Source organism: Nannobrachium achirus, assembly GCF_963921795.1.
Source record: "Nannobrachium achirus genome assembly, chromosome: 20".
NCBI lineage: Eukaryota > Metazoa > Chordata > Actinopteri > Myctophiformes > Myctophidae > Nannobrachium > Nannobrachium achirus.
Window position 1 is genome coordinate 59,226,164 of NC_137827.1, and position 14,451 is coordinate 59,240,614.

A 14,451-nucleotide genomic window follows, 5' to 3' on the forward strand; every position below is an offset into this window, starting at 1 on the left:
ATCAGCTGGTAACACGCGGGAGTCTGTCCCCGTTACAATGCGCTAGACCCCTGGGAGATGGCCTGCTGAGGTGGAGCGCCACACCTACCATCAGCTCCCAGTACTTGCCGCACGACTTGCCAAGCCGTGCTACTCATACGCTGAGTTGGCGGTGCCCGGAATCGAACCCATGACCTTGCGATACAAAGGCGAGAGCTCTACCGACTGAGCTACCCAGGCACATTAAGAGATAGGAAAGTAAAGAGGGGGATAGGGAGAGCAAGGAGAAAAGAAAGAATACAGAGAAAGATTTCTACATATATATACATGTACATGAGGTAGACATAAGGTGGATAAGTTTGGACACAAAGGTACTTATTGATTGATGACCAGTAAGACTCCCTAATCGGGAGATAAGCGACCGTTAGGTCGCATTAACAAACTTTAGAAGGCAATGGTAGCCAATCAGGAGGGAATATGGGAAATGGGACAGATTCATGTTGATGACATGACTTTAGAGATACTGTGTACCACTGTGCGTGATTTTAGGGCAAAATCTGTAGGAGCAGTGTCGGCCTCATGGTGGGGCTAGAAGAGGGCCGTGTGAGAGATGAGGGGTGGAGGTTGTGGTTTGGCAGCCAAGGAGTGTGTGTGTGTGTGTGCAAAGTTGAGCATGGATAGGGGCAACGGTGGCGGAGATATGAGTAGGGCAAAAGTGTGACGTGACGTGTGACAGACAGACAGCCGGTGGAGGTTTTGATAGTAACTGCGACCTGACGGTCGCAACCAACTTGGTCCCACCCTAATTTACAGTACACAAGTAAATGTTGCATTTATATAGCAACTTTATCCAAAGCTCTTTACAATGTGCGTTACAGTCGCACAAATCCACTCACCGACGGCAGAGGAAACCATGCAAGGCACTCAGTGCGAGCATTTAGGGGTTACGTGTCTTGCTCATCGGTGGACATTAGGGCATTCACCAAATATTCAAATATTCGAATATCAAAGTCACTATTCGACGTCGTTCACCGAAGTTGAATATTTGCTTCTTTTTTTTTTATTGTTTTCTCTTTAAAAAATCTATATTTTAAAAAGCGTGGCTAGATAGGAAGTCATAAGAATGAGTAGTAATGCTCCTGGTGGATGAATTTGTTAATGCTCTATACCAGGGATTCTCAAACCTTTTTAGGCAGTGACCCCCAAAATAAACATATTTGAACTGGGGACCCCCACCCTGACAAGCACTTGGAATTGTAGGTATTACATTTAATGTGAATCGGTTCCACAGATAAATATTGTGAAAATAGCAGATCTACATGCTCACAACGCCTCGAGGCGTTGTGAGCATGTAGATCGGCTATTTTTACAATGTTCGCCTCTTGCTTACTTAATATTTGACAGTTTGGCCAGTCCTGTCGAATATTCGACAATTCGAATACTTTGAGGTCGAATAATTCGAATACTAAAAATCACTATTCGTGAATGCCCTAGTGGACATGTATTTACATTTGTTCTAAGCTTTCCTGGATCGTCAGGGCTCACTTGAAATCTTGAAAGTGTTCGTGGCCCATCCATCTGACCACTTGACATAACACGGCAGCCGATAGGCTGCATCGTCAGAGCATGTTCATTTGAATTGATTAATCAATCGATTGTGTTCCGCTGTGGTCAAGGTTTTAAAGAAAATGATACCGTGACATTTCTCCCCCGCATAAAGAGAAAGAGAGAGATACCTGAAAAGCTGTTGATGGAGACAGATGTCAGAGCAGGTGGAGAAAGTGGAGCCAGGTCTTCATGATGAGGATGGTCTGTAGCTGAAGCTGCAACACATTCAGTGAAAAGAGCAGACTGGTGAGTCATCAGAAAATGGATTGAGAGAGTGAGAGAGACTGGAGGGACTTCACGCCAGAGTTCTCAACGGGCCTGAAAATTAAGGCCTGGCCCTAACTGGGACTAGTTAGCATACATTTTAGGCCCAACCCGGACTGAAAACGTCGGGTCGGGTCAGGTATGGTCAGGTTTGGAAAGAATTTAGTAATAAAATAATAATTAAAAAAAAAAATTTTTTCATTGAGAATGAGGCCCTACCCGGCCCGACTAATTAAGCCCCTTTTCGACTGCAGCTTTAGCACCACACCACACCACACTACACCACACCACACCGCACCACATAAAAAAAAATCTACATTTTCCATTACACAAAAGTATCCCTATTGGTAAGAAACAAATCGACCCTTTTAACTGTGATTATAATACAATATAAACTTCTATTACAACTATCCTAAATTATAATACACTATAATATGATTATAATACACTATAAAGTATTAATGTATTACTATGATAATTATAATACACTATAATAGATTATAATAGTGGTTATAATACAATCGAATCTATTATCATGTATTACTGCTATATCCTGGTGGTCTAAATAAAAAGTCAGTGAGTGATCAGTCATTATGAAGTGTTAGGCCCTGCTTGGCCTAGCTCAGACCTACTCTAGATTGGATACTTTTTAGTACCACGTTTAGTAACACTTTCACACCACTCTACCCAGGTCCTTGTAGTGGAAAACCTGGCACAAGTGGGCGGTGTGGTGTGGAGTGGTGTGGTGTTGGGCCTGTGGAAAAAGGGCTTAATTAGCAGCATACATTTTAGGCCCTACCCTACCCTAAATGTTGGGTCCGGTTTGGGTATGGTCAGGTTCGGGCAGAATTTGAGAACTCTACTTCTTGCATTGGGGCGACGGCGGTAAATGTCTCTGTGACTCAGTATCATTACACCCTTACACATCTGAGTCATACATCTTGATCACATAACCCCAGAGGTAATGTGTACCGATTTCTGTGAGTTTTGGACGAAATCTGTAGGAGTAGTAGCAAAAACTGTGTTTGGAAGAAAATGTGTAAATGTGCAGAAAATCTAATCTAGCACAAACGGCGCCAATAAGCTGCATCATGACTCTTGATCCAAGGAATCCAGGGGGAAAAGATTGTAGGATCTGCAGTTCAAGACTTAAAGGCCAAAACGTGAAGTGGGCTTTTGAGATTTAGTCACAGCACACAAGCGCAAACACATGGTCAGTTTGGAATGAAAACCAAACACATGGTCAGTTTGGAATGAAACCAAACACATGGTCAGTTTGGAATGAAAACCAAACACATGGTCAGTTTGGAATGAAACCAAACACATGGTCAGTTTGGAATGAAAACCAAACACATGGTCAGTTTGGAATGAAAACCAAACACATGGTCAGTTTGGAATGAAACCAAACACATTGTCAGTTTGGAATGAAAACCAAACACATGGTCAGTTTGGAATGAAACCAAACACATGGTCAGTTTGGAATGAAAACCAAACACATGGTCAGTTTGGAATGAAAACCAGGTGCAAAGCCTGGGGACACAAGGAGTCTCCAGTAACCAAGTCACTCACTAGGGCTGTCACAATTATTACATAATCGTCTAATTGCAATTATTTGAGGTAATCGCAATCATTTTGCATAATCGGCATAATCATTGCCATGTTGAGAAATGTTAATATACTGTAGTTTGAAACACTATTTCCACAGCAGATCTACAAACTCACAACGCGTTGCGATGTGACACGTTGTGAGCTTGTAGATCGTCTATTTCCACTATCAATGTTCTTTTTTAAGAATAAAGTTGTCAAATAGGTCAGTAAATTATTTGTGTATTTAAGTTATGTGTCATATCTGCCATGTTCAACTTCAAAGCCTAAAAGCCAAACAGAAATGTAATTGTCAACGACAAATACACAATTAAATTGTTAATCGCAATTATTTGAGTGACAATTAATCGTCATAATCAAATTTCATAATCGTGATAGCCCTATCACTCACCTAGCTCTGGTCCATCGCCTCACCTTCAGTGATGCTCTGACAGACCCGTCGGCAAATGATTAGACCGCGTTTTCTCAGCCCCTACCAGCGCTCAACTTGAGTCAAAATAAACAAGTAAACAAAACTACTTCACTACTCACCAAACCAAAGGTAGTTTTTCGTTGTTGAAAGTCTATTCTCCGCGGTGGTGAGCCCCTCAGCACCCCACCTACTCTGTAAAACACATTATCTTTGTCATGAAATAAAACGCACCCACCTCGAGCCACCCAGCGGCCACCGCAGATACAATGGTTCACAACCCGGAAATAAGCGGCGGTCGAGTTGGATGCACTTTATTTCATGCCAAAAATAGTGTATTTTGCAGATTGGGTGGGGTGCTGAGGGGTTCACCACCGCGGAGAATAGACTTTCAACAACGCGAAACTACCTTTGGTTTGGTGAGTAGTGAAGTAGTTTTGTTTATTTTGACTGAAGTTGAGCGCTGGTAGGGGCTGAGAAAATGCGGTCTATTCATTTGCCGACGGGTCTGTCAGAGCGTCACTGGAGGTGACGCGATGGACCAGAGCTATCACTCACCCAGCTCACAGTCCTGGAAACGTTGGGGCAACCGTCGCTGTCTCTTGGTCCATCCTGCCTGGTGCTCTGGAGACACTTGCAGGCTGGACTCCACACACTGGTCTGGAATGAAGGAATTAACCCATTTAGGCCTAGAATTATTGAATGCTTTAACCAGTGAAAAACAGCAGATATACAAGCTCACAGCGTGGGACCGAGTGCCGCGCTGCGAGCTTATATCTGCTATTTTTGGAAAAAGTTGTGAAAATGCATTCAAATCTTTGAATATATGTATTTTCAAAGCGAACGTTTGTAACTCAAATTTTGCTTCTGGGTGGTCCCTGGAACTAAATATTTTGAGATGGGGGTCCGTGGCCAAATACATTTTGGGGGTCGTTCAGATGAAAAGTTTGAGAACCACTGACATAGTAGTCTCTCAAGAACAGACTAACTGAGCTCAAGTGAAAAGGACCTTTTCTTTGACGATGGCTGGCCAGATTGCTGACATAGAAACATAGGATTTAAAAGACACTTATAGAATCGGGTCAAAATTCAAATTTTCATTATTTTTTTTAAAAATAGCAGATCTACAAGCTCGCAGCTTGTAGATCTGTGAGCTTGTATATCTGTGATTTTTCAATAGTTAAAGCATTCAATAATTTTAGGCCTAAAAGAACTTTAATGTGACATTATGGGTTGTAGATGATGGTTGAAGATCAATCAGAGTGGCCTTGTAGTTAGAGCAGGGGTGGGCAACTCTGATGATGGAGAGGGTCACTATATTTCCACACTCACTCCAGAGGGCCACATTGCATATTGCTACGTCCTACTTTGTCATACATCATACAAAAGAAGCAAAAATAGCCGATCTACAAGCTCAAAACGCATCAAGCTCAAAACGCATCGTGCTGCGATGCGTTTTGAGCTTGTAGATCGGCTATTTTTGCCTCTTGAATGGGAATCCTGAATTCTTTTTTGTTATTTTTTAATTGGAATCCTGAAATGTAACATTTTGATTCAATTTCAAACGCATTTAATTATATACTCATGTTAACGTCATGAACCTAAATACAAATAATTGGACATAAAAAAAATACATTTTAATACTACTATACTAGTCATTAAGCTACTAATATAGACTGACGTAATTAAAGCAGGTCATGTTTTCATTTCATTTCATTTCAACCTTTATTTAATTCTCGGTAACAGACTGAGGGCTGGTACCCTCTTTTTCAGCAGTGCCGAGATTACAATACATTTACAGATTACAATGCATTTACAGATTACAATACATTTCACAAAATTATCAAAATAATTCCATCCCATACATTTCTGTAATTTTCAACCTCAGGAAAAACAATTACAATTTAGATTGACCAAGGTTGATATGTCTGATTTAAAACGGCTTAGTGGAACAAGGGATTTATATTTAAGTGAAACCTGTAAGGTATTCCATGAATGTGAAGCACAAAATTTGAAAGCTGTCTTTCCAAACTCAGTCGAGGGATGTGAAGGCTCAAGCATCAAATAATCCTGCGATCGTGTTTGGTGGCTAATAATTCTCCACTGCAAAAGAGAATTTAAATAAGAAGGTAAACTCCCAAGTAGGGCTTTATAAATAAATAAAAACCAATGCTGATCCCTCCTGGTCGCAAGTGAGGGCCAGCCTACCTTATTGTACAGTATGCAGTGGTGAGTATTATAGCTATCACCTGTTATAAATCTGAGTGAAGAGTGATAAACTGAGTCAAGGGTTTTTAGTGTGGTAGCAGATGCATTTCGATATACTATGTCTCCATAATCCAGAGCAGAGAGGAACAATGCCTCAATAAGCCTCTTTCTGGTCGGCCATGGAAAACATGATCTATTTCGATAGATGTTTGGAATTGTAACAGCTGAAATCAATAATATAAGTATCAGTATTCTGATATTAACCTGAGGGCCGCATTAAGTGAAGGTGGGGGCTGCATGTGGCCCCCGGGCCGCCAGTTGCCCATGTATGGGTTACAGTGTCCGCCCTGAGACCAGGAGGATGGGGTTCGATTCCCGGTCAGACCGAAGACTGTAAAAATGGGACATAGTGCCTCCCTGCTTGGCACTCAGCATCAAGGGTTGGATTGGGCAGGGTTAGATCACCACTACTGATTTCCCGAGCATGGCACGGCTGCGACCCAACGCGCCAAGAGATGGGTCAAATGCTGAGAGCAACTCTTGCATAAAGCAATGTATGTGACAAATAGTATGATTTTTTTTTTTTGGCAGCCAGTGACACAGAATACATTACATCCTATGGCTGGGAAATTAACCGAAAATATTATTCAAACCTCTAATAGACTTCAAATAAATGCTCCTTCCAACATTGGAAAATCTATCTTATAGTTCGGAAAGACTTGGAGTTAGGACATCTGGAGTAGGGAAGTGCATGACCGACCAAAAATCAAAGTCCATCAAACTACTGCTATTAATAACCTATATTTGATATAAATCTCTTAGCATGTGCATCTTTTTGGCCGAAACAAGACTGCCGGCAGTGAAGATTTGGTGCACGTTCACAAATCACTTCAGACCTATATAGATTTTGGCCTTTTGAAAATAGATGATTTACAAGCTCAAAATGCATCTCCAAATATCAAAGGATTCTATAGGCCTATACACGTTATAGTTTTGCGAAAATGGGACATTCTGCAATAATGACTACTTTATAATTTTGGTACTTACATCTGATACCAATACTTGAACTTTTACTCATGTAAATGTTGAATTACTTTTACTTGAGAATTTCTACATTAGTAGAAGTACGGAATTCAAAATGTACTTGAGTAAAAGTAAAGTAAAGTAAGTAAAAGTATATCACCTTCAGTTCAGGTGATTAATTTTTCTAAGTGCTGGAGTTTGGAAGCGTCCTTTATCCAAAAAGTAAAGGTAGTTCCGAACTCCCAGACTATGATTTTCCATCCCACGGTACATAAAACATGCACCAGGGCATGAAACAACCGTTTAAATCGTTAGTTTTGTAATGTTTTCCCATTCAAGCAGAACTGTTGCCAGTACTGTAAGTCTCGCGTAAAACCAGAAAATATTTGCAAATCGCGTTAGGCAACAGTCTGGCCACGCAAGACTACGCCAGGGGCTTTTCTGAATTTAATGAAACTAAATAAGCGATTTAAACCGTTTTCCCAATGCCGTGGTGCATGTTTTATGTACCGTGGGATGGAAAAACATAGTCGGGGAGCGAGAACTACCTTTACTTGTTGGATAAAATTTTGTTTCGAGTGTTTTCCAACTTGATGTGGAGCCGGTCCGGGCCATCGCTGCGCCACCTTTAAAGGACCTCAACTCGGAGCACAACAGTATGCAGTGAGGGGTGAGGTTCTATTAGCCGCAAATTGCAACTCTAGATTTTTTATAATCGGATGAATCTAGGGTTGCAATACCTCCCATAGGGATCCAATGCATCAAAACAGTTTTTTGCTATCTGATTGTATTAAACGACTTCAAACTCAGCAATATTGTGGCTCTATGGAAAGCTTGGAATTTACTCTTTCTATCTGCAAAGTGTTTGTTTCAGAAAAATTCACAGTAGACATGTTAGGAGCTACTTTCTATCCAAGACATTTGGTTCAGGTGATAATTATTTCTAAGTCCTGGAGTTTGGAAGCGCTCGTGGAAAATCCCTCAACGGTCCTGTGACTGTGACCACCTGGTTCTAAATGTCACATTATGCAGGAGGCAGCGGGATGTTGCGTTATAGAAGACGAGCGCTTCCGAAGTTCAACACTTAGAAAATAAACCATGTATGCTCGGATTTCTTGACAGAAAATAAATCATAACAATTATACGGTGGATTTTTCTGAAACAAACACTTTGCAGATAGCAAGAGTAAATTCCAAGCTTTCCATAGAGCCGCAATATTGCTGAGTTTGAAGTCGTTTAATACAATCAGATAGCAAAAAACTGTTTGATGCATTGGATCCCTATGGGAGGTATTGCAACCCTAGATTCATCTGATTATAACAAATCTAGTGTTGCAATTTGCGGCTAAGGTTCTATATAGGCGTTATAGAAGACAAGCGCTTCTGAGTTCAACACTTATTAAAAAAAAACATGTCTGCTCGGATTTATTGACAGATATAACTCATAACATGTCTACGTTTGTTTTTTATGAAACAAATACATTGCAGATAGAAAGAGGATACTCCACTTTCCTTACAGACCCAATATTGTTGAGTTCGACGTTGTTTAATACATTCAGATAGCAAAAAAACTGTTGTGATGCATTGGCTGCCTATGGGGGTTACACCCTGCCTTTCCGACGCCCTGCCACTCCGACCATTGACTTCTATGGGTCGAAATGGCGGGGTGCTCCCTCTTTTCTATGCACATCGCCTTTAAGACCCTATAACGTCTCGGTTCAGAAATACCGCCATTTCGAATAAACCTGTCGGAAAGGCAGGGTGTCCCCGTTTTGCTATAGACATCACCACTCCGACCCTAGGAAAGCCCTTTATACGCGCGGCCGCTGCTTCTGAAAGCGAACGATTCAACTGTGCGTATAGAGCGGCAGTTCATAGGGGTGGAAGAAGAAAAAAAAAGGAATGAGTTTATGTGCGCATCTCCCCCATCTCTCTCTCTTTCTTTCTTTCTTTCTTTCTTTCTTTCTCTCTCTCCCTCTCTTTCTCTCTCTCTTTCTCTTTCTCTCTCTCTCTCGCTCTCGCTCTCTCTCTCTCTCTCTCTCTCTCTCAACGCAATCTTGTAACGGGCTAGTATTATTTCTGTACTTCAAGCTTGATGGTTTGATGGAGGGACAATTAAAACATTTATATACACTGAACCGAGGTGGCGCCGACACCCAGGCAGCCCGGGGGTCCCCGGGCCCCGCGGACCACCGCCTGTCCCCCCGCCGTTCAGTGGGCACCTGGGCCAGCCTGCCTCCAGGACCACGGACAGCAACGACGTCATTCCCCATTAATGATTGAATAATATCCTACAGAACAGATGAAATCACGTAGCTGTAATGTAGGCTATATTGCTGGCTTAATTTTTAATCATTAGGAGCAATAAATATAGTCTATACGCCTACTTGATTCAACAATAAATAGGCTCAAGAAAGTTGCCAAATTACAATGGGTCACTGTGACATGCTTATTTAATCAAATCTAATCAATAGTATGCCTTTGGGTAGCTCACCAGATCTGCAAACTCGCAAGCATGCATGTTGTGTAGTCTGTAGACACACCTCATTGTGAGCTTGTAGATCGGCAATTTTTCGCAGTTTGGCTGGGGTCTGGACTCTGTCTTGTTATCAAATGATATCGTCGGCCCAAAACTGATGGACATGAATATACAGTATAGCTACTGACAAGGCGCACAGTTGTGCACGACGCTGTCTGTCTGTCGCGCTGTTGCATTAGGCCTACGGTATATCATTATCATCATCACATAAACAATCCATATTTGCGCGCCTGACGGCCCATAGGCCTATAAGATAGCCTATATAGGCTCCAATCGCTCCATGTACAAGTGCATTAAACGAACAAAAAGGCTTAAATACTTCTAAAATGGACAATTTCTTATATCCCTTTACCCCAGTCCCCTTAATTTATCTGGTGAAGGATATAGGATATTTTGCTGGTGTTTTCGTTATTCGTAGGCTATTTATGATCGCAAGCCAAGAAGACAATTAAGGTGGCGTTTCCAAAACGTTTCTGGACACACACGCACGCACACGCACACATTTGCGCTCTTAATATGTAGGCCTATTGCTGCAACCAAATCGCCCCTCGGGGACAAACGAATATACATGTAGGCGGCAGCCTATTTGAACTTGAACTTTATGCTTGCACACATGGCTGGGAGTGGATCGATCGCTCTCTCACTCTCTCTCTTTCTGTCATTTGTTTCTTTTCCTAAATAAATAAGCAGCAGCAGTTAACGGCTGCATGGCGCTGCAACTAAATGATCAGCTCGCTTTTGGCTGTATCCTCTATATGAACCTCTCCCTCTCTCGATGAGTCGTTACTGGTATAGTCTGGTAACTGTCGTTTCCATTTTCCATTCTGTGTAGAGCAATGGTTGTATGCCAGGGACCACCAGGCTCTAAAAGTGATTCTCAAACGTTTTCATTTCTAGCCTAGGACCCCCAGGTTAACATGCATGAGTCCATCCTTCCATCCATCCATCGAGAGAGAGAGAGAGAGAGAGAGAGAGAGAGAGAGAGAGAGAGAGAACCTCGGCAAGCGCTGGCCGTCTGTCGCGCTGCCTGCCTGCCTGCCTGTCTGTCTGTCGCGCGCGCTCTGGATGGATAGATAAATACCGAGGGGGGGGGCAAGCGCAGCTGTGATGGACGGACAGACAGACAGACAGACAGACAGACAGACGGACGGACGGACGGACGGACGCGTCGCGCTCCAGACAGACAGACGCGTCGCGCTCCGTGCCAGCTATACCGTCAATTAATTTTACGCTTACAGTTAACGGGTGGGTCCATTTGGTTTCATTTTAGTTACAGATATAAGGTGGTCCACAACTCTTTAGCTGGGGACCACCTGGGATCCCCTCAAGGACCACTGGTTGAAAAGCAGCCATAAAGAAATGTGTCCTCCGCTTAAGGCTGTATGATACAGTAACAGTCCATTTGATGCCATTAATCCCTAGTATGATACAGTAACAGTCCATTTGATGCCATTAATCCCTATACCCGTTTAATTAATTCATTGCATATTAAATAGGCCTAAGCAAAATAGGCAGTAAAGCACTGGTGCAAAATGCATGTCTGATTGAATAAAGCAAATAGCCTACTAAAGGACAATGCGTTACTGTTGGCCAGCTCAATAACAGACCTACCAGGGAGTGTGTGTGTGTGGTATAGGCTTCTGTGGTTGGTACAGTAGGTCAAAGACGCACAGGAAAGTAGCCTATAGACAGGAGGGTCCAGTTCAGTCCCCCACACGCACACACCTTTCTCTATCTCCTCTGAATCAGAGGAGATATAGAGCACGACGCTATAGCCTCTTATTAATCAGAGGCTCTGATTAATAAGAGCCTATAGCGTCGTGCGAAGGTGCGCCTTGTCAGTAGCCTATATAGCCTATATTCCATGTCCTTCAGTTTTACAGACCCCGTGCAGCCAGAACCCGCGGAGGGTCGGGATTGGTCGCCAAATAGCGAAAAATAGACGATCTACAAGCACACAATGCTTGCCGAGTTTGCAGATCTTTCGGTGAGCGACGCAAAGCCATAGCCTATATAAAGCTTTGATAAGATTTGATTTAATAAGCCATGTCACAGTGACCCATTGTAATTTTGCAACTTTCTTGAGCCTATTTATTGTTAAATCAAGTAGGCATATATAGACTATATTTATTGCTCCTAATAATTAACAAATTAAGCCAATACAGCCTACATTACAGTATACGTGATTTCATCTGTTCTGTAGGATATTATTCAATCATTAATGGAGAATGGCGCGTCGTTGCTGTCCGTGGCTCCAGTAGGGCGTAGGGGGCTGCCCGGGGCTCCGGTGGGCCTGGCAGGCTGGCCCAGGTGCCCACTGAACGGCGGGGTGACAGGCGGTGGTCCGCGGGGCCCGGGGACCCCCGAAGGAACTCCGGGGCTGCCTGGGTGTTGGCGCCGCCTCGGTGGACGCACAAAGCCTTATTGCTCGGTCAATTCTCAAGGGATTTTTCTAATTTTAAGTACTGTATCTGTCAAGTGTCTGTATTCATTCAATGTATATAAATCATGTTTTAATTGTCTGGAGAGAGAGAAGAGGGAGAGAGAGAGTATGAGAGCAGGAATTAGTCATTAGTAGCCTATTACGCATGCACGGACAAAACCTGCGCCATAATAATAAGTGTAATAATAATTATAATAATAGCAATAATAAAGAGAGAGAGAGAGAGAGAGAGAGATGGAGAGAGAGATGGAGAGAGAGATTTAGAGAGAGACTGTGGGATCCGTGGAGGTCGCTCGCACACCCCAGGTCGAAGTGTGTGTGTGTGTGGTGGCGGGGGGGGGGGGGGGGGGGGGCGGTCGGAATGGGGGGGGGGTCGAAGTGGGGGGGTGGGGCGCGGTCGAAATGGGGGGGGGGTCGAAGTGGGGGGGGGTCGAAGTGGGGGGGTGGGGCGCGGTCGAAATGGGGAGGGGTCGAAGTGGGGGGGGGGTCGATTTGGGGGTTGGTCGAAATGGGGGGGGGGTCGAAATGGAAATCTGTCCCCGCCTATGGGAGGTATTGCAACCTTGATTCAGCTGATTAAAAAAAAATCTAGTGTTGCAATGTGCAGCTATCAAATAGCCAAGGTATAGAATAGGGCTAAAGTGGTTCATGCATGTTTTGTAATATTATCATTTATATCTGCAAAGTAACTAAAATTCGCAAATAAATGTAGTGGAGTAAAAGAACAATATTTGGATCCGAGATGTAGTGGAGTAGGCCTAGAAGTAAAAGTATTGGAAATTGGAAACACTCAAAATACCTCAAAATTGTACTAACGATTAAGTACAGTATTTAAGTAAATGTACTTGGTTACTTTGATTGGTTGATTGATTGATTGAAGACTTTATTAGAAGTTTGCAAAGGAAAAAGTACAGTTTTATGACGTTACAGTTCACTGGTACAAGGTCTACTAAAAGGAGATCCTAGAAAAGACTTAAGCTTATTTCCATAGGAAACCATTGAAGTATCTCATACAACATTGAATGACAGACGGATAGAACACACTAGCCTACTATGCAGTAGATAAGTCAGGGGGGAAAAAATACAAATAAAACCACTGGCTAAATGTTCACGAACCTGTGATGTGTAGTGCATCGTCCAGCAATGTGTGGTGTTGTTGTGTGCAGTGTCTCTCTTCGTCAGTCTTATATTCAGTGATAAACCTCTCCACCAGATCAAAGATCTCCTCCGCCGCCGCATGGAGGCGCTGCTGCACCAGCAGCTTCACTGAGTCCAGTGGGATCATCTTTAGATCAGAACAACTATTATAAGCTTTATTAAAACTAATACAACAGTCCTGAATGTGATCGTCTGCTAGGATGTTTAGTAAACAACAGCAGCGGACTTCCGGGGTGGCGCAGCAGTTTGACGTCAATAACAGGCGCCACTCTGCTCTGGAGATGGGATTTATGGCTCTTTGAAGTGAGCCGGATCTGTGGGATCCGTTCCTTTCAAAGAGCCGTTCAAAAGACTGGCTCATTCCAGTAGTTACTTTGTAGATTTTGATTATGATTACAAACAACTTCAACCCTATATACATTTATTTCGGACATATGGTACATACCTGCTGCTGCGACGGGTTGCGACGCATTGTGAGCTTGTAGATCGGCTATTTTCAAATGATTTTTCTACATTTTACTCATTGGAAAACCTGTGAAACAGGACATTCTGCATAACGTGTAGGCCTACGTTTTAATATTGGTACTTTAAGTACCTTTTGATACCAATACTTTTTTTTACTTTTACTAAAGTACATACATTCCAAACTTTGATTGTAGTATTGATATTTTTTACTCAAGTAAAGAAATTGAGTACTTTTCCCACCACTGTTCATTAGAAAGGAACGGCTCCCTACTGTGAACCTAAGAGCCGTTCAAAAGACTCGATTCGTTCGCGAACGTCCCACCTTTACTCCACTCTGACTGCTCATGGGGTAAATTATTGCCCTGTTCAGGTACTGTACAGGGCAACTGTAGACTCACTCACTCACTCTCTCTCTCTCTCTCTCTCTCTCTCTCTCTCTCTCTCTCTCTCTCTCTCTCTCTCTCTCTCTCTCTCTCTCTCTCGCCTATGTGAAGTGAGCAGGATCGAATAGCTTAGCAGCAATAAGACTACCGGTGGCCGATCTCTTCAGAATAAGAGTATCCCTAATGCCACTGAAAAACGTTGAAATATGCACATTGAAAATATAGAAAAGTGTATAAATTATGTTTCTGGGTAATAACATAAAAAAAATGATAAATGGATACATGCTGTTCACTGGAGTGCATAGCATTTACAAATTTGACTCTGGACAGGAGACGGCTCTTTGTGTCGCGTAAAATAAAGTGCTTTT

General features: G+C 42.7%; 1 protein-coding gene across 1 annotated transcript in view; it reads right to left on the reverse strand.

The window, feature by feature from the left end:
• The window catches only part of LOC308305298 (uncharacterized protein), a 33,030-nt gene extending 19,612 nt beyond the window's left edge, over positions 1 to 13,418 (reverse strand). Inside the window, exons 1-3 of the mRNA XM_080750067.1 lie at positions 13,194 to 13,418; positions 4,424 to 4,525; positions 1,716 to 1,802 (exon numbers count right to left, since the gene is read on the reverse strand). Of these exons, the coding sequence (XP_080606193.1) occupies positions 1,716 to 1,802; positions 4,424 to 4,525; positions 13,194 to 13,362 (358 nt within the window). The 5' untranslated portion in view covers positions 13,363 to 13,418. The remainder of the gene's footprint in view (positions 1 to 1,715; positions 1,803 to 4,423; positions 4,526 to 13,193) is intronic.
• Between the last annotated feature and the right edge of the window lie 1,033 nt (positions 13,419 to 14,451).